General features: G+C 46.1%; 1 protein-coding gene across 7 annotated transcripts in view; it reads left to right on the top strand.

The window, feature by feature from the left end:
* Crcp (CGRP receptor component) overlaps positions 1–20863 on the top strand; it is a 39510-nt gene extending 18647 nt beyond the window's left edge. For 4 of the 7 annotated variants that reach the window (XM_075977807.1, XM_075977836.1, XM_075977830.1 and 1 more), the window contains 2 exons: positions 6390–6447; positions 16061–20863. In XM_075977807.1, coding sequence (XP_075833922.1) covers positions 6390–6447; positions 16061–16210 — 208 coding nt within the window. In that variant the 3' untranslated portion in view covers positions 16211–20863. The remainder of the gene's footprint in view (positions 1–6389; positions 6448–16060) is intronic. The other 3 variants (XM_075977823.1, XM_075977814.1, XM_075977817.1) reach the window with 3 other exon arrangements.
* Positions 20864–22611: the final 1748 nt, after the last annotated feature.

Here is a 22611-nt window from a genome sequence, read left to right as displayed (position 1 = left end):
TGCGCGCGCGTGTGTGTACGTGTGTGTGTGTGTGTGTGCGTGCGTGTGTGTGTGTGTGTGTAGTTGCGCTTGGAGGCCAAATGAAGACATCAGATCCTCTGGAGCTGGAGTTACAGTTGTTTGTGAGCTTCCTAATGTGGGTGCTAAGATCTAAACTCTGGACTTTGGAAGGGCAGCCATTGCTCTTAACCACTGAGCCATCTCTCCAGTTCCCCTTCCACTGTCTGCACACGGTTATGAATGACTTTTTTGCTAGACCCGCTGGTCGTCCATTCAGTTCAACACTGTTTCCTTTTTGTGTTGAGATAATAGCTGACACCTTTGATATTCTAAGGTCTGAGTTAGCATGAGTTTACTATCTGTTCTTTTCCTCTGAAAATAAGTCATATTTTCCTGGTTGAAATAACTTTATGAATTGTATTCTGAGCCTTTTGACGATTCAGATAGTTCAGACTGGCAATTCTGTTGTTACAAGCCTCTGTTAATGCTTCCCCTTTGTTATGTAGTATGTAGCCAAATTTACTGGGGTTTTTCATTGTCATCAATGGGAATTGGCCTTAAAAGCATAATTGCTCTTTAAATTCTTTAAATTTATTTATTTATTTGCTTTTTGGGGGTTTGTTTTGTATTTTGAGACATGGTTTCTTTGTGTGGCCTTGGAATTCTTTCCTTAGACTAGGCTGGCTTTGAACTCAAAGAGATCGTCCTACCTCTGCCTTTTGAGTTCTGGGATTAAAGGTGCCGCCACCATCCAGTAAAATGTCTTATTGGATTTTTTATGTGTATTAATGTTTTGCCCACATGTATATGTATGTGCATCACGTGTGTCTGTTCGGTCCCATGGAACTTGAATTATAGTGTGTTGGGAACCACCATGTGGATGCTGGAGTCAAACCAGGGTCCCCTGTAAGAGCAGCCAGTTCTCTTACCTGCTGAACCATCTCTCCAGCCCCTTAAAATTATTTTTAATTTTGTGTGTGTTTATGTGTGTGTCTGCGTGTCTGCATGTGGATAAGTTCAGGTGAGTGCAGATGCCTGAGGATGGCAGAAGCTTGGGATCCTCTGTAGCTGGAATTATAGATGGTTGTGAGATGCTTGACATGAGGGATGGGAACTGAATCCAGGTCCTCTGCAAGAGCAGTACACTCTCTTAACCTCTGAGCCATCACGCCAGCACCATGTGACAGAAATCTTTTTTTTTTAAAAATTTATTTATACAGTATCCTGCCTGTAGGCCAGAAGAGGGCACCAGATCTCGTTACAGATGGTTGTGAGCCACCATGTGGTTGCTGGGAATTGAACTCAGGACCTCTGGATGAGCAGTCAGTGCTCTTAACCGCTGAGCCATCTCTCCAGCCCTGTACAGAAATCTTAATGACTGATTTTTCAAGTCCTTTTGCAAGTGTTTGTCTATTTGGATGTAGTCCCTGCATCTTTTCCATGGTGGAGAACTTGCTTAGCATGGCTAAGGTTCTGAGTTCTATCACCAGTGTTGGCGAAAGAAAGAAAGAAAAGAAAAGGAGGGAAAGGGTTGGAGAAAGGGAGGGAGAGAGAAAAACCTATAAAATAGGAATCGCTTTGCAAACTGTTTCAGACTTGGTTGAATACACATTAACTTAAAGCCCACTTGAGTAGAGAATTAACTGGCTCCCTTTCCAATTGTGGTCTTCAAACTAATCATTTATGATGTCTCATATAGCCTTTTACATCTTTACCTCTTGGTTTTACGACTGCCTGGGCAAAAATTCCCGACGTGCTGCACAGTGGCCAGTAGAGGGATCCAGCAAGCTTCTTGCTCTGTGGCTGATTTCTGCCTCTTTGCCTGCATGACTGGTGAAGGGGCAACTTGCCAGATAAGACGGTGGCCAGCCTTGCTAACCAGGAATCACGTTAAAAACTATGTTTAACATGTCCTTTCAATCTTATATTTGATCTTGAAGTCACCTTCTTTCTGTTTTGCTTGGGGAGCCATTCATTATTTTGCTAAGATATCTTTACTGGAGTCATTGAGGGTAGGCTAGGGGTTGTGTTTGTTTGACTTCGTAGACTCATCAACAAAATAATACAGTTGGAATTCAACTTCAAGTCACTGGTACCATGTGTTATGTAATTTTTTGTTTAGTGTGTTACCCCAGTCTCCTCCAAAATTGATTCTTTAATAGTTTAGATTTGACCTGATCTATTTCTCAGTGCCTAACTAGCAGCCTCTGCTCCTATCCTGAGATCACCCTTTAAGGCACACAGCTGTGGAGAGGGACACTTGCCCTCACAGGCCAGCTCAGTTAGGTCTGTAGGAATTCTGCCCGTCTTCTCTCCTGCACACACATTACTCCAGGGCTTTGACATGGACCTCAGACCAGCAGAGCTCAAGTGTAGATGAAGGGTTCTCAGGTTTCCCTGGTGGTCTTACCTGGTCTGCTCTCAGAACATCAACTCCTGCTTCCTGTCTCCTCGGAATCGCCACAAGCTTCTGCTCGAAGTTGAGGCTTCCCTAGCCCTTCCTTCCGCTCACCCTTCAGACTGCATTTGTATCATGCCAGCTCTGTCTCTCTCAGTGCTGTGATGGAGGGGACACAGTGGAGAGGCGCGCAAGTGTCGGTTTTTAGGGTACTATTATGTTTGTAAGAGGCGATGATAGGAGAGAGGAAGTCTCCAGATTCAGGTGAGGAATACCATTTGCTAGGCAAGGCATGGAGTTGGGAATCGGCCTGAGGCTGTGCTGTATTGTGTCTACAGCTTGGCTGGATCACTGAGTGAAAGTGGAACCATATGGAGATAGACTGCTCAAGAGCAGAGGTCACAGGGTTCTTGGGGGTGAGCTAGAGAAACTCAAACTGATTCCAAAACCTTTGGGAAGACCGTGGCTAAAAAGGTAGGCCAGTGATTAAGAGCACTTTGTTGTTCTTGCTGAAGACCTGGGTTCAGTTCCCAGCACCCAGAGGATCCCGCACCTTCTGGTCTTCCTGGGAATGGCATGTGTGTATTTATGTGCACTGCCTGGCATCTGTGATGGGGCTGTCATCATGGTGATGTTTCTGCTAGAAGCATATGGCCAGTGTGAGTGCTGGCGGCTGAGTCCCCTGTCTTGACTGCTGGGAACTGTGGACAGGTTACTTCCTATCTCCTTGTCACTTAAACATCTTCCTCCTTTGGCAGCAAATGGAAAACAGGCAGTAAGTGGTGGTAGCAGCCACTTCAGATATGAGAATGTCACCTCTCATAGCCCTCATGAGTTCTAATTGCTACTCTTTAATTTTTTTACATACGTGGACCTGAGGTTTGGGGAGGTACTTAACTCACACTGCTTCTCAAACAGTAGGCAGCTGTGGCTTTGCATCTTTATCCAGAGTGTCTTTAAATTCCATTTGTGTCGGACAGACCTAAAGGATGAGTGTGAAACTCTAGAGTCAGACCCAGGAAGAAATGTAGAACTTACCACTTGTGTGGGGATGGCGAAGGTAGGGTCATTCCTCTCCCCTTGAAGTCTTGTCACTGGAGCTGGAGAGATGGCTCAATGGTTAGTAGCGCTTGTTGTCCTTGGCGTTTGGTTCCCAACACTCACATGGAGGCTCAAAACTGTTTATAATTCCAATTCATGGAATTTGATGCCCTCCTTTGGTCTCCATATGTGGTATACATAATATTCTTGCAGACAAATCCTCATACATGAAGTAAAATTAATCTTTAAAGTCCTGTCACCTTTTAACCTCTTCAACAGTGGGCAGTGTATCTCTTGTGATAATTGCTACTGGGTATGGTGACCTATAATCCTGTTGGGAGGTGGAGGTAGGAAGATCAGGTATTAAAGTATCCTTGGCCTCATACCAAGTTTGAGGTCATATGGTAATTACTATTTTCAACTGTTACTTAGCCCAGGCTGGCTCAACTTTGATATCCTATCTCTGCTTCCCCAGTTCTGAGATAACAGGCCTGAGTCATCATGCCTGGCTTCTTTTAATTTACTAAGATAATTCAGACCTCAGTAACACTGTGTATTAATTACTTTTTGCTGTGCAAAATGCCTGACCAAAGCCACTTGCGGAGAAAGGGTCCAGTCCATCATGCTGGGGAAAGCATAGCAGGAGTGGGAGGCGGCTGGTCACAGTGCAGCCTCAGTCTGCACTCGGAGAGGGATGCTGCTGCTCAGCCCCCTTTCTCCTTTTTGTTCAGTAGGACCCCAGCCCTAGTGGGTGGCCATCACATTAGTCACATCACCACCCCAGTTGATCCATCCGGAAACGATCTCACAGGCATGTCCAGAGGTTTGTTTCCATGGTGTTGATAAATCCAGTCAAGTTGACAACCCCTGTCTATCATCACATCCTAGCATCTAAGACATTGAGGCAGAAAAATCATGAGTTCAAAGTCATCCTCAGCTAGATAGCAAGTTCAAGGCCAACCTATCTTAAGAAATAAAAATGCGATGCCTCAGTGAGTAAGGGACTGGCTGCCAAGCCTGAACGTCTGAGTTTGACTCCTGGAATCCACACGGGAGAAAGAGAAACAGCTGCAAGTTGTCCTCTCTCATCCACGCGTGTGCTGTGGCATCTCTCACACGTTCTCTCTTTCTCTCTCTCATCCACGCGTGTGCTGTGGCATCTCTCACACGTTCTCTCTTTCTCTCTCTCTCATCCATGTGTGTGCTGTGGCATCTCTCACACGTTCTCTCTTTCTCTCTCTCTTTCTCATCCACGTGTGTGCTGTGGCATCTCTCACACGTTCTCTCTTTCTCTCTCTCTTTCTCATCCACGTGTGTGCTGTGGCATCTCTCACACGTTCTCTCTTTCTCTCTCTCTTTCTCATCCACGTGTGTGCTGGGGCATCTCTCACACGTTCTCTCTTTCTCTCTCTCTCATCCATGTGTGTGCTGTGGCATCTCTCACACGTTCTCTCTTTCTCTCTCTCTTTCTCATCCACGTGTGTGCTGTGGCATCTCTCACACGTTCTCTCTTTCTCTCTCTCTTTCTCATCCACGTGTGTGCTGGGGCATCTCACACACGTTCTCTCTCTTTCTCTCTCTCTTTCTCATCCACGTGTGTGCTGTGGCATCTCTCACACGTTCTCTCTTTCTCTCTCTCTTTCTCATCCACGTGTGTGCTGGGGCATCTCACACACGTTCTCTCTTTCTTTCTCATCCACGTGTGTGCTGGGGCATCTCACACACGTTCTCTCTTTCTTTCTCATCCACGTGTGTGCTGGGGCATCTCACACACGTTCTCTCTCTTTCTCTCTCATCCACGTGTGTGCTGTGGCATCTCACACACGTTCTCTCTCTCTCTCTCTCATCCACGTGTGTGCTGTGGCATCTCACACACGTTCTCTCTTTCTCTCTCATCCACGTGTGTGCTGTGGCATCTCACACACGTTCTCTCTCTCTCTCTCATCCACGTGTGTGCTGGGGCATCTCACACACGTTCTCTCTCTCTCTCTCATCCACGTGTGTGCTGGGGCATCTCACTTTCTCTCTCTCATCCACGTGTGTGCTGGGGCATTCTCACACATGTTCGTTCTCTCTCTCTTTCTCTCTCTCACACACATAAATAAATAAATACATGTCTAAAAAATAATCCTTCTAAAAAGAAATTAAGACAAAACAAATATGAGCAATATATAACGTTACTCTCAGAACTGGATTCTTAACCATTTCTAAGGAGTGACTAACCAATGAGGAGAATCTTCTTTTTCTTTAAATTGAACCAAGAAAACACTTTCTTATGTAAAATGAAAAAAGATGGTAGTTTGTTTCCTTTTTTAAAAAAATAAGTTAAATTTAAAAAAGAGTATAAATAAAAATGGTAAAGCAGTAAAGAAAAAAAAGAAAAAAAACACTTTCTCATTTTCAAATAAAAATTAGTGTAGCAAATATGGGGAGTTCTGTTGTTGTGTATTCTTGAGACAGGCTGGCCTCTAACTCACAGAGATCTGCCTGCCTCTAGCTCCCAAGGGCTGGAATCAGAGGTTTATGCCACTGTGAATGGCAAGTGTTATCTTTTTAAACATGCTTTAGATGTTCTTATTTCTTATATGAGTATGGGCATGCATGTGCCATTGTGCAGGATGGGGAGATCAGAGGACAACCCTTGGCAGGCAAGTTTTTCTTGAAGAGCCCTGGGATGGCGCTCCAGTCGTTAAGAGGTACAGGAAGGCAGGTGAGCTCAGCCCTCACCTCTGCTGTTGCTCCCTTAGGAAGCGCTGTGCCTGTGTCCCCTGTGGGATGCTGGCGCATGGACCACTGAGGAGAGGCCCAGTGTCCCCTCCTCTTTGAATCTTCCTTATTACAGGGCCACCTGGCAGGGATTCTCCAGTTATTTCCTGACAGGAACTTGATCAAGACCCAAGGTCCTTCAGGGCAGGAGAGTTTTAAGCAGTTGATGTTTTTCTTTTGACAGAGCCGAGAAGCTTCAGCTGCTGAACCACAGGCCAATGACCGCTGTTGAGATCCAGCTGGTGAGTGGGGGTCGCTGGACTCCAGGAGTTGTTTTGTGGGTCTGAGATGCAGAAAGGCTGAGAGTGAACAAGCCAGGGACTGCACACCCATTCCCGTGCCGTAAGTGAAAGGAGAGACCGAGCAGAGCCTCACCGCTTGGAGAGTGGGACTCTGGAAGTTCAGTTCCTTCCTTGGGTTTGGCAACCCTGTGTCCTCTGCTGTTGTAGGCCTTTCTGGCCATGGCTGGCCTGTAGGAGTTACAGCCAACCAGATGTTGCATAAAAACATTAGACTCAAAGTGCACCCCTCCCCCACGCTTCCACCTCTTTCTTTCTTCCCCACATGCTGTCTTCCTCGCCTGTCCTGCTGAGCCTTCTCAGCAGTTCTTGTTCTAGCTGATGCTCAGTTGTCCCCGCTTTCTGTTGCTTCCACCTCTGCTTAGTCTCCCTCTCTCTCGAGCATATAACATTAATTTCTGTCCGCATTTCATAACTCACCCCTGCAGTTTTTCATCCTTCTTTCTGCTTCTCCAAGCATGTGTGACCACACCTGCCTTGCAGATCCCTTTCTAAACCCATGAACGTGGTCTCATTTCCCTGCATAAAAGTATCTGGTGCAGCCTCGGAATTTGAAAGGCCCAATATGCAGTCACAGTGCAGGGCTTCAGCCACGGTGGACAGAGACAGGGCAGGGTGTCTGGGGAGGAAGTGAAGGTGCAGGCCAGCGAGAGGCTCCTTTCAGGTGTCATGCGGCAGGGGCCTTCTGGTACACGGCAGAGCATCAGTTAGCTGTAAGGGTTAAGCGGGTCCTGTCACTACCAGGAAAACTTGGTTTTGAGAATCAGTAAAATAGTTGACAAGAAATATTCAGCTCTTAGCAGGGGTTAGGGATGCATGCCTGTGAGCCCACTGTTGTGGGGGCAGGAGTAGAGGGTGACAGTTTGAGGCCAGCCCAGGTCACATATTATACTCCGTTCTTGAAAAATACATATAATAAAAAACAAAAACAAGTACAGAAGAAGCATTCAGGTCTTTGTAAAATTTGCAAAGTATGGAAAACAATGACCAAGAACCTCTATGCGCCTCTCAATTTATCTAAAACATTTCAAAGGTTATAAAGTAGTTAAGTTTTGACTAAAGCCTTCATTGTCTTCCTAGAGTTGTGTCTGTCCTTCCAAACATACCCAGAATTAAATTATAGACATTCCTTCCCTTCTGGGGAGCTTCCTGGGGGACTTGGCCTTTATGCTAAACAGAGGTCCCCATCTGTGTGTCCTCATTGTTCTAGATGTTAGACAGATTCAGCTTGCAGGAGAGGGAAAGATGAAGAAACCGATCCCTGTCCCTTGGGTTAAGGATCACGTGTTGGGTCTCCTCCAACTTTAATTAGCACCACATGCTGTTTGTGGCCAAGTGACAGATGAAGAGGAGCTGTGAGGAGGGTTAGAAGGGCTCCATCCCGAGCCTGGGGAAAGCTCCGGACTTGCTTGTTGGAAGAGCTGATTCTGAGCGCTCTGATATGTTAGACGTGCTCCAAGGGCCTTGTCCGTGTCCTTTTAGTGTTGGAGGAGGACAGATATTCTCACCTTTTTATTTCAGAGGACAGTGAGTGGCCAGTTGGGGTCTGTATCACCAGAGACAGAGATGAGGGGATTTACTAGGGGAATAGACCACAAGGTTATGGGATCACAGAGGCCCCTCCCAGAAAGCCATCTACAGGCTGAAGACCCCAAGGTACTAGTAGATTGGCTCAGTCCAGGTGGGAAGTCCTCAGAATCAAGGAAGCTGATAGTTTAAACAGTCTGAGGCTATAGGGCTTGAGAGCTTAGGGTGACTGCTGTATGTTCTACAGCCTTCAGGCCAAGGAGCCTGAACTGAGGTTGCCCAGGACACAAGTGACCCACTTGGGGTAAGAATGGGGCTGTCCTGACCCCAGCCACTTGAGTGGCGCTCACCTGCATTAACAGTAGACGCTTTCCAGTAAGTCCATTAGCTCACACAGGCTTCCAGAGACACCTCACAGATGCACCCAGAACCTTACCAGTCGACCAGGTGCCGTCAAGGTGATGCCTAGCATCACTCGTCACAGCTCGTGAGATGGTTAGTGTGGTGTTCCCTCTGTCTCTTTCTACAGACCCTTCTTTCCCTGCAGCAGAGCATTTTCTTATCAGATCTTTTCCCCACCATAGAATTGGTGCGAAAGATAGCGAGCAGCAGGGCTTAGATAGAGCAGCATCCTGACTGCCAGAGAGCATGAGGAATGAGGGTTTCTCAGAGGTCAGAAAGCAAAGGACTTGGTTTCCCTGGAGTAACGACAGCCTCAGAAAGGGGCTGCACCACCCATGCTTGCCAGAGTTCGGTTGAGAGCAAGCAGTGCCTCAGCTAGGGTTTGTTGTGGTCCTTTGGTGGCTGTCCACTGACTGAGGCTCTGTGAGGAAGTGGGCCTGCTGTGAGAGTCCAGCTTGCTCTGCTGTGCTCCATCACAGATCCTTGTCCTGCACAGCATTCCAGCCTGTGCCCATCAAGGCCCACTGGCTTACATTCCCATAGCAGCCCTACAGCTCACTGTCGGCATCACTTTCAGTTGGTCAGAGGAAGCTGATGTTGAGAGGCCAAATAGCTGCAAGTCATGGCTGTTGCTACAGCTGAGTTTTCCAGGATGAACAACTCTGTTTAGTATTGGACCAGGGTGTATCATTTAAGACCCAAGTTTCAACATAGGATTGATTTATATGTACTGTAACATATAGATTGAAAGTTTTGTTGTATACAGTATTTTTGGTGATTTTGTTGTATTTATTCATTTTATGCAACCTGTCAATTGAGGTCAGAAGTATAAATTTCTACCTAGGTGGAGAGCAGTTTTGTCTAGTCTTCCCTAAGGAAGTGTCGTGCTGGTGCTCAGAAAGGTCCTGATTCTAAGGTGATGGTGTGGAAGCAATAGCTCAGTGGGTACAGTGCTTGTCCCCCACAAGCTTGAGGACCCAAACTCACATAAAGCTTGTGTAGTGTGAGCGTCTGTGATCCTAGTGCTCCTTTAGGGAGCCGGGTGGCAGAGAGGAGAATCCCTGGAAACAGACAGCTGTCCCGCCATGCATAAGCAAGCTCAGACTAGGTGGACGGTGAGGATCACACCCCACAAACACATCACAAAGATGAAAAACTTGCAAAACTAGAAAAAGTAAGTTGAGTGGTGGTGGCGCACGCCTTTAATCCCAGCACTCCCCCGTTCCGGCAAAACAAAAACAAAAAAAACTTCAAGGCTCCATTTCAATATTCCCCAATACCAACGCGGCAAGTTGTTCACAATATAAAAGCAAATGAATATGTAAAACTCTAGCAGGCAGACAGCTCTTGGTGAATGACAAATCTCTGCATACACAAAGCTCTCTAATCCCTGGAGGCAGCCAAATACTCCAGAAGAGGCCACTCCCCACTGGAAGTTGCCAGTCCTAGCACGCGGCTTTCCTCACATGACCCAAGCCTAACAGGCCAACAGCAGCAATTAGAAATCAAATGCTTTAACACTGAAAGCAGTTTTAAAGCTTTACTTTTTTTTTCTTGTTTTGGTTTTTCAAGACAGGGTTTCTCTGTAGCTTTGGAGCCTGTCCTAGAACTGGCTCTTGTTTGTAGACCGAGTTGGCCTTGAACTCACAGTGACTCTGCCTCTGCCTCCACTGCACCAACGCTCAGCTGAGCCTTGAGTTTCTTATTTGGGCTGTCCTCCTGTGGGGAGGAAAGGTGAGGCAGGATATAGTTGCTGACCTCTCTGGTGGTCCAAGAAGAGGGTAGGTAAGCTTTCGTTTTCTTCCTGTGCCTGAAAACTCTGAATCTTAAGTTTAAAACCACCTTCCCAACTACAGTTACCCTGTGGGTATAGTTCTGGTAAAGTTGCCAGCTTGGAGAGCTGGTGCCCTTTTGCTAAGGTCATACCTAGTGACCCCTGATTGGCACTGCCGCTGCCAGACCCAGAGTCAGTGATGCCGGGCAATAGCACTGGTTCTATGTAAAAAGGAAGGCCTCAGAGGGTTCCACCCACCCCGTAGCAGGAGCCTCCGTACTGCTGCCCAGCATCAGTGAGAGAGACTCTGGTGCTCCAGAAGGAGTTAGGATTGAGCTTAAAGACCTGGGCTGCAGACAGAGCCTCTTGCACACTGCCGTGCCTCCCAAAGTCAGTATGCTTCAGTACAGTCAGTATGTTTCCAGTGCGGCTCCTCATACGGTGGAGCTCTTCACAGATGCTTTGGCCAGGCAGGTAATTGGCCAGGTTTGGCAGTGTTTCATCAGCTTACAGTCTTTCCTTTGCACTAAATAATCAAACCAGATATTTCACTCCAGCTCCCTTTCTTCTTTGGGGGAATACTGTGTTGGATTACTGCCTTTAATTTTTTGTGTCTGATCTGATTTTGTGAATTTTTTTTTTTTGAGGTAGGGTCTCATGTAGCCTGGGTTGGCCTCAAACTTAATATGTAGTTGAGTTTGGGATGATCTTGAATTCCCGATCCTCCTGTCCCTACCTCCTAAATATTGGCAATAAAGACATGCATCAACATATCTGTCTAAAAATGCATTTTTAAAGAATTGGGTTTTTTTTTGTTTTTCTTATTATTTTAAAACATTTTATAAAGTCTATTTTGATTATATTCTTTCCTCTCCCCTGACTCAGATCCTTCCCACTTCTTTACCCTCCCAATTTCATGTTCTATCTCTCTCAAAGGATAAAAAAAAACAACCACACAAAAATCAAAATAAGCAAACAAAAGATCCCTAATAAAACAAACTAAAACAGAAGGCATAAAGAGCATGGAGTCTGCTTTGTGTTAGCTTGCTCCTGGGCATGGGTCTTGCCCTGGAGTATGATTGGCATGCCCAGTGTTACTCCATTGGAGAAAACAGATTTTCCTTTTCCCTGCAGATTTCTGTTGCAAATAGCCTCTTGGTGTCTACCTCCCCTTCTCCGTGATGGGCTAAACTTGTCTGTCATAATCCATCTGAGTTCTTACGTAGATCATCCTTGCGGTGCCTTGAAGACTCCTTGTTATCATCCATCACCTCTGGCTCTTGGAATCTTTCCACCTCCTCTTCAGCTTAGATTTCTGAGCCTTGATAGCAGGGGGTTGATCTCATTAGAGCTGAGTGTTCCAAAATCCCCCACTCTCTGCAGTGTCCAGTTGTAGGTCTATGTTAGGTCCCATCTGCCGCAGGAAGCTTCACTGGTGAGGGTGTGTGATGTGCTGATCCGTGGGAACAGCAGTGTCTCATTAAGAGTTATTCTATTGCTACATTCCTTTAGCAGAATAACTGTAGCAGATTTCCCTTAGGACCCATGACCTGTCTAGTCTCAGGTTCTTAGCCCTTTAGCAGTGCCATATAGAGGCCCCATCTCATGGAGTGGGTCTTAAATCCAATCAAAAGGCAGCTGGTTACTCCTGTAACATTTGAGCTACTGTGGTAGCAGTACATCTTGCAGACATGTTCGTAGCTAGGTGATTATTGAAGACTACTCTTCTCTGATAATGTGCTTAGTACCTTTTAGTACTAAGTACATTTTTCCTCTAGGCAGTCACATCTTGCTTCCTCTATAGGTGGGTAATGACTGCAGACTGAAACTTTCCTCTTCCCATAATTCTCTTGCCCTGCCTATACTTCCTGCCTGGCTACTGGCCAATCAGTGTTTATTAAAGAAGCGCAAGAAACATATCTTTACGGGGTAGAACCATTGTCCCACAGCAATAGAAATTAATAAATTGCACTTAACTTTTAGCATAGATTCCAAGTAGGAATTAAGTACCTTTTTTTTTTTTGGTTTTTTTTTTTTGGTTTTTTAAGGCAGGGTTTCTCTGTACCTTTGGAGTCTATCCTGGAACTAGTTCTTATAGGCCAGGCTGGCCTTGAGCTCACAGAGATCCATGTGCCAGTAGGGGAGAAACTTCTAATTGGGCACCAACTCTGTTTTTTGTTTCTTTTGTTTTTGTTTTGTTTTGCTTTTTTTCGAGACAGGGTTTCTCCATAGTTTTGGAGCCTGTCCTGGAACTAGCTCTGTAGACCAGGCTGTCCTCCAACTCACAGAGATCCGCCTGCCTCTGCCTCCTGAGTGTTGGGATTAAAGGCGTGCGCCACCACTGCCTGGCTTGTTCCATCCTTGATGACATAGTAAGTGGTGTCTTCATATATGCCCTTACTCTTAGGTTGTGGAGGATAACCAACAGCCTTGGCAGCACCCTGTGATTTGGGGGGAATTCTTTGGGATCCCTTTGACCAATGACTTACCAAGTTGTAATCCATTCCTAGCAATGGGGGGATGGTTACTTGGTAGCATAAGATGTCTTGGTGGGAATTTCTTCCACATATGTGTACATTTCAGCAAACTTTTATAGTAATAGGTTTCCATGGTTTTTTTGTTTGTTTGTTTTGTTTTTGTTTTTTTCAAGACAGGGTTTCTTTGTGCCTTGGAGCCTGTCCTGGAACTTGCTCTGTAGGCCAGGCTAGTTTCGAACTCATAGAGATTCACCTGCCTCTGCCTCCCGATTGCTGGGATTAAAGGCGTGTGCCACCACTACCTGGCTCCATATGGATTTTCAAAGGGCCTTTAGTGTTAATTTTCCCTTCCCACATTCCCTCCCTTACCCTGTTCTTTCATCCCCATTTTATTCTCCTATTCTAGTTTCCCCTTTATCTCTTTTTGTTGTTTTGTTTTTGTTTTTTGAGATAGGATCTCTCTACATAGCCCTGGCTGTCCTGGAACTTACTATATAGACCAGGCTGGCCTTGAACTCATAGAGATCTGCCTGACTCTGCTTCTAAATGTGCACCACCATACCAGACCCTTTATCCCTTTATAACATCGTATTCTCTTTCTCCTTCCTTGGAAGATCCCTTTCTTCCTGCGGGTTACTTACTAACTACCTAACCTCTAGGCATTCTAAATGAAACACATATACTAAAGCTTAAAAGCTAACTGATCATATAAGAGGAAATGTTCAGTGTTTGTCTTTCAGGATCTGGGGTTGCCTTACTTGGGATGATCATTTCTAGCTACATCCATTTATCTGCAGATTTCAGTATTCCATTGTGTAAGTGTCTCAACATTTTCATTTTTCATCACCTGGTAGACATCTAGGCTGTTTCCGGTTTCTGGCTTCATGAACGTGGATGAGCAAGTATCTCTGTAGTAAGATGTAGAGTCCTTCAGGTATATATCCAGGAGTGCTGTAGCTGGATCATGAGGAGAATGGATTCTCAGCTTTTTGAGGAGCCTCCACACTGATTTCTACAGTGGCTGTGCCACTTTGCACTCCCATCCGCAGTGGAGGAGTTTCTCTTTCCCTGCATCCTCGCCAGCATCTGCTGTCGTTTGTTTACTGATCTAAGGTGAAATCTCAAGCAGTTTTAATTTGGATTTCCCTGATGGTTGAGGATATTGAACAAGTGTTCCTTTCCTGGCACTGCACAAGCCCAGCTTGCTGTATGCACCTGATAATCTCAGCACTTAGGTGGTGGTGGCTGCCAAATCAGAAATTCAAGGTTATCCTTGACTACATGGCAAGTATGACAACAGTCTGGGGTTCTTGAGACCTTGTCTAAATAAAGAAAAAAAGAACCATTAGAAAATGGTCAGGACACTCCCTACTTGAAACACCCAAAACTATTCTCTAGCTATAGAAACGGTTTGGCAGAAAGGAAAGTGCTCTGTGCACCCGCGATGTGTTCTTGGGTGTGTCTTATGTGGTCTTCAGATCAGCACTACTGTGTCTGCATGAGGAGGCAGCCAGACTGCCGTTCTCTTCGGGATGGAACCTTTCCTTATTTGACTTCCCGCTGCACATTTGCTAGGGTTCTTTCTGAAATACCTTTTTGTATCAGTTGCTGGGTCTCAGAGGGTAGTTCTTAAAAAAACCTTCATCCGGTGTCAGTCACATGCTCATGCCTCCTTGTGAACACAGTCTTGCATACCTACATAGTGCTTTTAAAGTTGTTGGGTTTTTTGTTTTTTCGAGACAGGGTTTCTGTCCTGGAACTAGCTCTTATAGACCAGGCTGGCCTCAAACTCAACAGAGATCCACCTGCCTCTGCCTCCCAAGTGCTGGTATTAAAGGCATGTGCCACCACCACCTGGCTTAAAGTTGTATTTTTATGAGGATGGAGAGTTAAGAGCATTCTGAACTCCAGGTTCAGTTCCCAGCACCTCTGTGGTTTACAACCATCTTTAACTCCAGTTTTAAGGGATCTGATGTGCTCTTCTGGTCTTAGCAGGCATCAGGCACACACGTGGTACACATGTATGCAAAATGCTCATACGTGTAAAAAATAAAAATAAATTTAAAATCTTAAAAATTTAGTTTTTATTTATGTTTATGTGTGTGCCTGTGCCTGTGTGAGGGTGCACGTGAGTGCCTGCAAAGGCCAGAGGAGGGTGTCAGAGCCCTTGGGGCTGGAGTTGCAGGTGGTTATGAGCTGCTGTGTGGCTGCTGGTACCCGAAATGGGTCCTCTGCACCAGCAGCCAGTGCTCTTAACTGCTGAGCCATCATCTCTTCAGCTTCTCTTTTTTTCTACTTTCTTGTCAGGCTCCTCTTCTGCCTTCTTTGGAGATTAGTGGGTTGTGTTTGTTTCTCTTGCTTTAATAAAATACCTGACATAACCACTTTACAAAGAAGAAAGGTTTATTTTGTCTGATGGTTTCAGATTCAGTCCAAGTACAGATGGCCCTGTTGCCTTAGGCCTGGATAGTGACCAAGCCATAAACTTGAGAAAAGTCTAGGGTCCTAACACCCCCAATATCCTGACTTTCTCCCTGTACTCCCCACTACTAAAGGTTCTTCTGTCTCTCAGTAGTGTCATAGGCTGAGGACCAAACTTCCTAGGCACAGCATTTGAGGGACATTTAGGAGCCAAACCACATGTGGTATGTGTTAGCTGGAGGCTTTCTACCTGGGCATGCCAGGCTGGGAGTCCAGTCCTGCTTCTTGCTAGGATTGCAGTGAGTATTGGAAGAGATCACGAGGACCCTGCAGAGCTCTGGTGAGCAGCAGGGGTCGTGAGAACTGTTAGAGGATAGAAACTGGTACAGGGGAAGCAGCATCGAGTGACTGGGTCATACCACTTACGATGGAGGTACTTTGTTGTGAAATCCTAAAGTTTATCTAGGGCCCTGTCACCCCCTAAAGGGTGCAAATTTCTTTGCACACCCGACATACTAGTGTGTGGATGTGAAAGGGAACAGAATAGTTAGAATTTCCCTTTATCTAAAGAAGAACAAGCTGGACATAGTGGTGATGCACATCTTTAGTTCCAGCACTCACGAGACAGACAGGCAGATTTCTGTGTGTTGGAGGCCAGCCTGGTCTACATAGTGAGTTTCAGGACAGCTAGGGCTACCTTGTCACCAAAAAAAGGAAGAGCAACATACAGGAAGAGAAAGACAGACAGACAGATGCTCAGCTCCACAGACCCACATTGCATGCTTGCTTTGGCTTGATCTTGGATTTGAGCTGGCTTCATCCTACTGTGGATCCTAGGTGAAGACCTGGCTGGCTCAGGTCCAGGTTCTGGACTGGCACTGTGGACTGCATGGCTCAGGTGGGCAATGAAGGGAGGCTTGCTTCTAACCCCTGACGGGCTTCCTTTCCCTTGTAGATGGTAGAAGAGAGTGAAGAGCGGCTCACGGAGGAGCAGATTGAAGCCCTTCTGCATACTGTCACTAGCATTCTGCCTGCAGGACCAGAGGATGAACAGAGTAAAAGCACGAGCAATGATGTGGCGATGGAAGAGGAAGACCCAGCATAGATGTGCACAGCTGGCAAGGTTGTTCGTGGAGTTCAAAGCCCCAGCAGCCATTTCCTGGATGTTCAGAGGATTGTTTATTTGGTTTTACCCTCTCTCAATATGCCCGATCTCAGAGTTGGTTGGGAGAAATTGCAAAAATAAGATATAAAGAAATCTTAATGCCTTGAGATCAAGAAACATGGGGTCAGAGAAGGGCAGAGAGCTCAAGACAGGACTTGCCTGTGCAGCTTTCTGGGTAGAAAGACTTCTGTCACACTTGTCCTCAGTGCTAAGCTATTTAGCGCTTTGATGCCTATGTTGTAGGCTATGACAGGAGCGGCTGGGTGAGAGTGGAGCTGTGGAAATGGCTCATGCTTGAGACCTCCACAGATGCTCCTGGGGAAATGACCCGGAGCTTAGCTCACTCTAGAGGAATGTCCTTAGCAGAAACAGGACCTTAGAAAAGGAGATTAAGAGCAAACTCCAGTTTGAGTCCAGCCTGGTCTGCATAGGAAGGAAATCACATGTGAACACATCTAACATGCACGCATACCACATACATACAAAAAATTAATCCTTTTTCTGTTAATTGCTAAAAACAATTCTTACAGCTTTGGTAAGTGACAAGGAAAAGAGACTTATTTTGTCTCATGGTTCTGGTTCATGGTCAAAGGGCATCTGGGTATGGCCCTGTTATTGCCAGAGTGCGTGGGTAGCACAGGATCCCACCTGATGAAAAATGAGAGGCACTTGTTTATTTTCAGTCACTTATAGCCCAAATTGACCTTGAACTCAGTCTTTAGCCCACTCTGTCATCAGACTTTTGATGATTCTTTTGCCTCAGCCTCCTGAGCGCTGGGATTAAAAGTGTATGCCTCTCAGCTTGAAAGGCAGAGGCCAGCCTGGTCCACATAGCAAATTCCAGCCAGCCCGAGCTACACAGTGAGACCCTGTCTCATAAAAACAAACAAACAAACAAATAAACACACCATATGGTGTGCCACTATACTGTGTGTGTGTATTTTGGGGGGAGAAGAGGTTAGTTTGTTTTTTGAGACCTTTTTTGGTCATATTTAATAGGAGTTTAATGGCATTATTATGTAATGGGGAGATTCTTTTTCTCCAGACACCATAGTTTATCAAATACAATGTGCAGTGATGGGTAATCTCTTTTGAGTCCCATAGATTCCCCCCCCCCCCCAAAAAAAAAATTTATTGGACATTGCCATGACTTCAAAACTCAATGGTATGATCCTTTTGCTAAAGATATTCTGTACTGGAGATGACCTATGAAGGACGTAAAGTCTGGTACTAACTGGAAACTTCATCCTGTTCGTTGAGGGTGTTCTTCTGCCAGAAGTACGAGATAGTGGTTCTTCATCAGAAGCATCAGATTCAGAGGTTTCAGTACCTTCTTTCATCTTCTCCTTCAATCTTTCCCCAAGGTACGGGTTAAGAAATGAATCCTGTGTGGTGACTAGCTGGCCCGTTCTTCTTCAGGGAGGCTGCAATGGACAGTCAAACATTCTGACCTTTAGTCTCCCTTTGTCTTAGCTCCTGCGGCAGAGGAACTAAGTATTTGTTCCACAAGAACATTAGCGCAATTCTCTTCACTCCTGTCATCACTCCTGTCCTTGGGAGGAGGTCCAGGAGGCGAAGATTCTCTACCAAGTATCTTCACTGCTGGGTCTGGAGATGAGTCTTGATGTGTATTTGTCCTTCAGAGGGTGAAGCAGTGGCTCTCCCTGAGGACAACTTCCTATCTCCAGCCCTCCTCTTCACCCTTCTTCCAGCCAGCTGATCTCTGTGACAACCGTGATGAACCTTGATGAAGAAACACACCTTCTTATCCACAGAGATACATTCTCTGCCATAAATTCATTTCTGGGTCTTTAGTTGTTTTCTTGGCCACAGAGTCACTGTCAGTGTCCTCAGTTGCCCGCCGAGGAACATCAGGACCAGGTTTGCCAGCCTTCTGAAGACTTCTGCTTGCTATTGTTATTTTGTTTTGGTTTTTTCGAAACTTATTTTCTTCTACTTTTTCAAGACAGAGTTTCTCTGTGTAGCCCTGGCTGTCCCGGAACTAGCTCTTGTAGACCAGGCTAGCCTCGAACTCAGAGATCTACCTACCCCTGGCTCCTGAGTGCTGGGATTAAAAGCATGTACCATCACCTCCTCGCTTTGTTTTGTTTTTTGAGACAGGGTGTCATTATGTTGCTCTGGTTGGCCTCAGAATTAAGTAGGTCTACCTCTGAGAGACCTCTGGGTGTGTCTGTGAGAGTGTTTCTAGAGATAGATCATGAAGACTGAGCTAGGCCCAATCGCTTGAGGGATTAGAATGGATTGTTGAGGCAGGTAGAAATTCCTATCTGGTTGGAGGAGGTAGGTGAGAAGGAACATGCCTTGGTGGCTGTAATGACCTGTCCTCTTCTGCCATTTCTCTCCTCTTTGCTTTCTGTTTGCTGCCTGTGCTCCCACCACCATGATGCTCTCCCTCACTGTAGGCCCAGGAACACAACCCACCCGGTAACCACACACTGACACCTCTGAAACCATGAGCTCAAATAGACAAACTCCCTTAAATTGCTCTTGTCAGGCTTTGCTTACAAAAAAGTCTCTAGTATGGAAGTTGTTCCTGAGTCACAGAGACCCTGAAGCTGCCAGCAGAAAGAAGCATTGGCCTGAGGAATCAGAGCCATTAAGCAGCAAAAGTGGGGTACACACTCCAGGACTATCTGCTCCAGACATGGACTCCACAGACTGGATCATCAGGCCTCCTAATCAAGCCTGGTTCTCTTTTTTAAATGTGTATTTATTAACTGGGAGTTGAACCTCGGGTCTCATCCATGCCCGACATGCTGCTGAGTCATGCTCCCAGAAACAATGGGCAATCCTAGATAAAGCTCTCCTGCTAAGCCACAGTTTTGGTTCCTCACTGGAGGATTCTAAGCAAACACTCTCCCACTGAGTGACTCTCTCCAGTCCTTCCCTGATGGAGTCTAGGCTAGTTGTACTGCTGAACTCCATCCCTTGCCCTCTCTCTTTTCCAGACAGTTAAGCACACAGCTCCTAATCCTCCAGCTCCAGCAAGTCTCTGCTCTAGGGCTGCATCGCCATCCTTGGTTGAGCAATCCTTTTACTGATCTTTCTTCCTTGGGTTCCTGAATATTTCTGAGCAAATAAAAGAGGTTGTTTTAATTAGGACGTGTTTGTTGTTTTTGGAGATAGGGGTTTCTCTTTGTAGCCCTGACTGTCCTGGAACTTTTTATGTAGACCAAGCTGGCCTCAAACTACAGAGATTTGCTTGCCTCTGCCTCCCAAGGTGGGATTAAAGGTGTGCACCACCAATGCCCAGCTAGTTTCTATTGCTGTGACCAGTACCTTGACCAAAAGCAACTTATACTTCCAGACCATCACTGCTGAAGTCAGACAGGAACTGAATCATGGAGGAACACTGCTTACCAGTTGTCCCTCCTGGTTTGCTCAGCCTGCATATCTGTCTGTATCTCTGCATTACCCAGGACCCCCAGCCCAGAGATGGCGCCACTCAAAAAGGGGCTGTGTCCTCCCACGTCAATTAGTAATTAAGAAAATGCACTGCATTTTCACACAGACCAATTTTATGGAGGTTTTTTTCTCAGCTGAAGTTCCTTCTTCTACTTGTAATGAGTTGACATAAAACTAACCAGTACCAGGGTAGAGCAGGCAGTCTTGGGGCTGGGTAGTTACGTTCCTGATTCTGTAGTCAGTTCCGGCTAGAGCAGCAGCTATTCCTGCTTAAAGCCTCATTATTCACCTACGTGTCTTTGGTGTCCTGTCTCATATTTGGGTCAGAAATTGTGTTCACAGAATTAGAAGCTCCAAGTTGTCCTTTTGCAGGGCAGGCTGGAGGGGCCTGGTAACCTGGGAGATTTGGGGTTAAATTTTCCAGTTCTTTCCCAGTGAGAGCCTCAGAGAGGAGGACCAGAGCATGCATTGGCAGGGTGGGGTTCTGGGGCAAGGAGCCAATGCTGAGTCATAGGGGAGCCAGGGAGTCAGGGCTAGGGCAAGGCACACAGTGCCAGAGCTGCTGAAAGAAAGCCCAAGGCTGAACTGGCATGGTGGAAGTCAACAGCAGTGAGCAAGGTCACAAGAGGGAGCTGCAGTCGATCTCAAGGGCTGGGATAGGAGAAGCTGGCATGTGTCTGCAGATCCCCAGAGCTGCTGGGCTGTTCTCAGGGTGGATGGTGGCCTAGGCCTGCTCGATAGGTTGGTTCAGCGCTGGAAGTGCTCAAGACTAGGAGGGATGATCGGCCCAGAGTGGACGAGGCTTGAGGAGCCTCAACTAGGTGTGTGCTAGGCTGGGGGGAGCATCAGATAGGGGTGTCTCTCAGGCATCATATTGTTCAGCTCTCCAGCTGTGGTGAGGCACATCCAACAGACCCCTCAGGCCCAGACTTACCTAACTACATGAGGGTCCAGCTTCTCTGAAGTCTCCTCAGTTGGGGGTGCTTGCTGCTGCAGCTCAGCTGTGGCTTCTCTGTTGATACTCACCGCTCTGGAAGAACACTGCGTTCTTCAAGAGCCTCACTCCAGACACTTTCCGTGTTAGGACTTTTTGTTTACCTTTCAAAATATGTGCAAACAAATTTATAAAATGTGATAAAGAATAAAAGCAGGTGATGTAAAAATAAACGTACATTTTATTTACTTGAATTAGTGTGTGTGTGTGTGTGCACAGCGCTTGTGAGAGTGTGCACTTGTATATGTGTGTATGTGGAAGCCAGAGGACAGCCTTAGGCGCTGTTCCTCGGGGACCATTCACCTTGTTTTTTGTCTGTGTCACACTGGCCCAGAGCTCAGCACTCAGTCTACTAGCCAGTGCCGCTGGAGTTCTGGCATTGCAAATGCATGCCACCACATCTGGCTTTCTTAGCTTTTGTTTTTTGTAAATTACATTTATTTATTATGTGTGTGTGGGATGCCATGGTGTGCATTTGATGTTCAGAAGGTCATCCTTAGCTGAACTGTGTGTTTGAAACTAGTCTGGTCTACACAAGACTCTAGCTTAAAAAAAAATTCTCTTAAATTATCTTGGTGTTCAAATTGCCTCAGATTTGTTAGTAGAAACCACTTTAAGATATCTCCTGGGTCCTTCTGTCATAACCCCGTCCTTTTAAAAGTCTCTTTGATTGAACCAGATGTGTATCTTGCCAGCTATGGATTAAATTACTTCTTTAAAGTAGTTCAAAGTAACAGTTTAATTTCTAATTCTTTTGTTGTTGTTTTGGTTTTTCTAGACTGGGTTTCTCCGTGTAACAGCCAGCCCTAGCTCTCCTGGAACTTGCTCTTATAGACCAGGCTGGCCTTGAACTCACAGAGCTCACCTACCTCTGCCTCCCTAGTGCTGTGTTTAAAGGCATGCGCCACCACTACCCAGTGAAGCAGTTTTAATTTCTATTAGTAATGAATGGTGCTAAAGGTCAAGGTCAGGGTCTTGACATCATCGCTGGTAAAAGATAATATGGCTTTTTTCTGCTTAAGATTCATTTTTATTTGTGTGTATGCCTGTGTGCACATGATTGCAGTGTTCATGGAGGCCAGAAGAGGGCATCGGAGGAAGAGGGTATTGGATCCCTTTAAGCCAGAGTTGGTGGTTTTGAGCCACCTGGCATGGTTGCTGGGAGCCAAACTCACATGCTCTTAAGTGCTGGGCCATCTCTCCAGCTCCCTTACACATTTAGTGTTTTCGTTTTGTTCACTGAGCCAGAGTCTCACAATTTAGTCCAGGTTGGCTTCAAGCTTGTAATTGTGCCTCAGCTTTCCAGATCCTGAAATGTGCACCTGATTCCCCTCCCATTCCATACATTCATATTTCTTCCTCTAAGACTCCTGGCTTCCAACTATATCAGCATAGAAACTCAATCTTCTCTTCCTTCTAAAAAGTTCCCGAACGGCTTCCTGCATGCCATTAGGCACAACAGCTATTTAAGAGTTTAGGGCTAGTGAGATAGCTTGGGGTGAGGGTGCTTCCTGCACAACCCTGGCCCCAGACACAGGCAGAAGGAGAGAACCTACTCCACAGAGCTGTCCTCTGACCTCTGCATACCTGCCACGCTCACCCACACACAGCACAATGCTAGTAAATAAAATTTTAGTCTTAAGAGTTTAAGGCTTGGCAGTGGTGGTGCACACCTTCAGTCCCAGCACCCCAGAGGCAGAGGCAGGAGGATCTCTTGAGTGTGAGGCCAGCCTGGTCTACAGAGAGAGTTCTAGGAAAGCCAGGGCTACACAGAGAAACCCTGTCTCAAAAGGAAAAAAAAAAGTTTAAGCTAGGCTTTGGTGGAGCACATTTTTAATTGCAGTATTTGGGAGGCAGAGGCAGGTGGATATGTGTGAGTTGAAGGCCAGCCTGTTCTACATAGTGAGTTCTAGGACAGCCA

Source organism: Microtus pennsylvanicus, chromosome 1 (assembly GCF_037038515.1).
Source record: "Microtus pennsylvanicus isolate mMicPen1 chromosome 1, mMicPen1.hap1, whole genome shotgun sequence".
Lineage (NCBI taxonomy): Eukaryota > Metazoa > Chordata > Mammalia > Rodentia > Cricetidae > Microtus > Microtus pennsylvanicus.
Note: the sequence above shows the minus strand (reverse complement) of the source record. Positions and strands in the feature narration are given on the sequence as shown.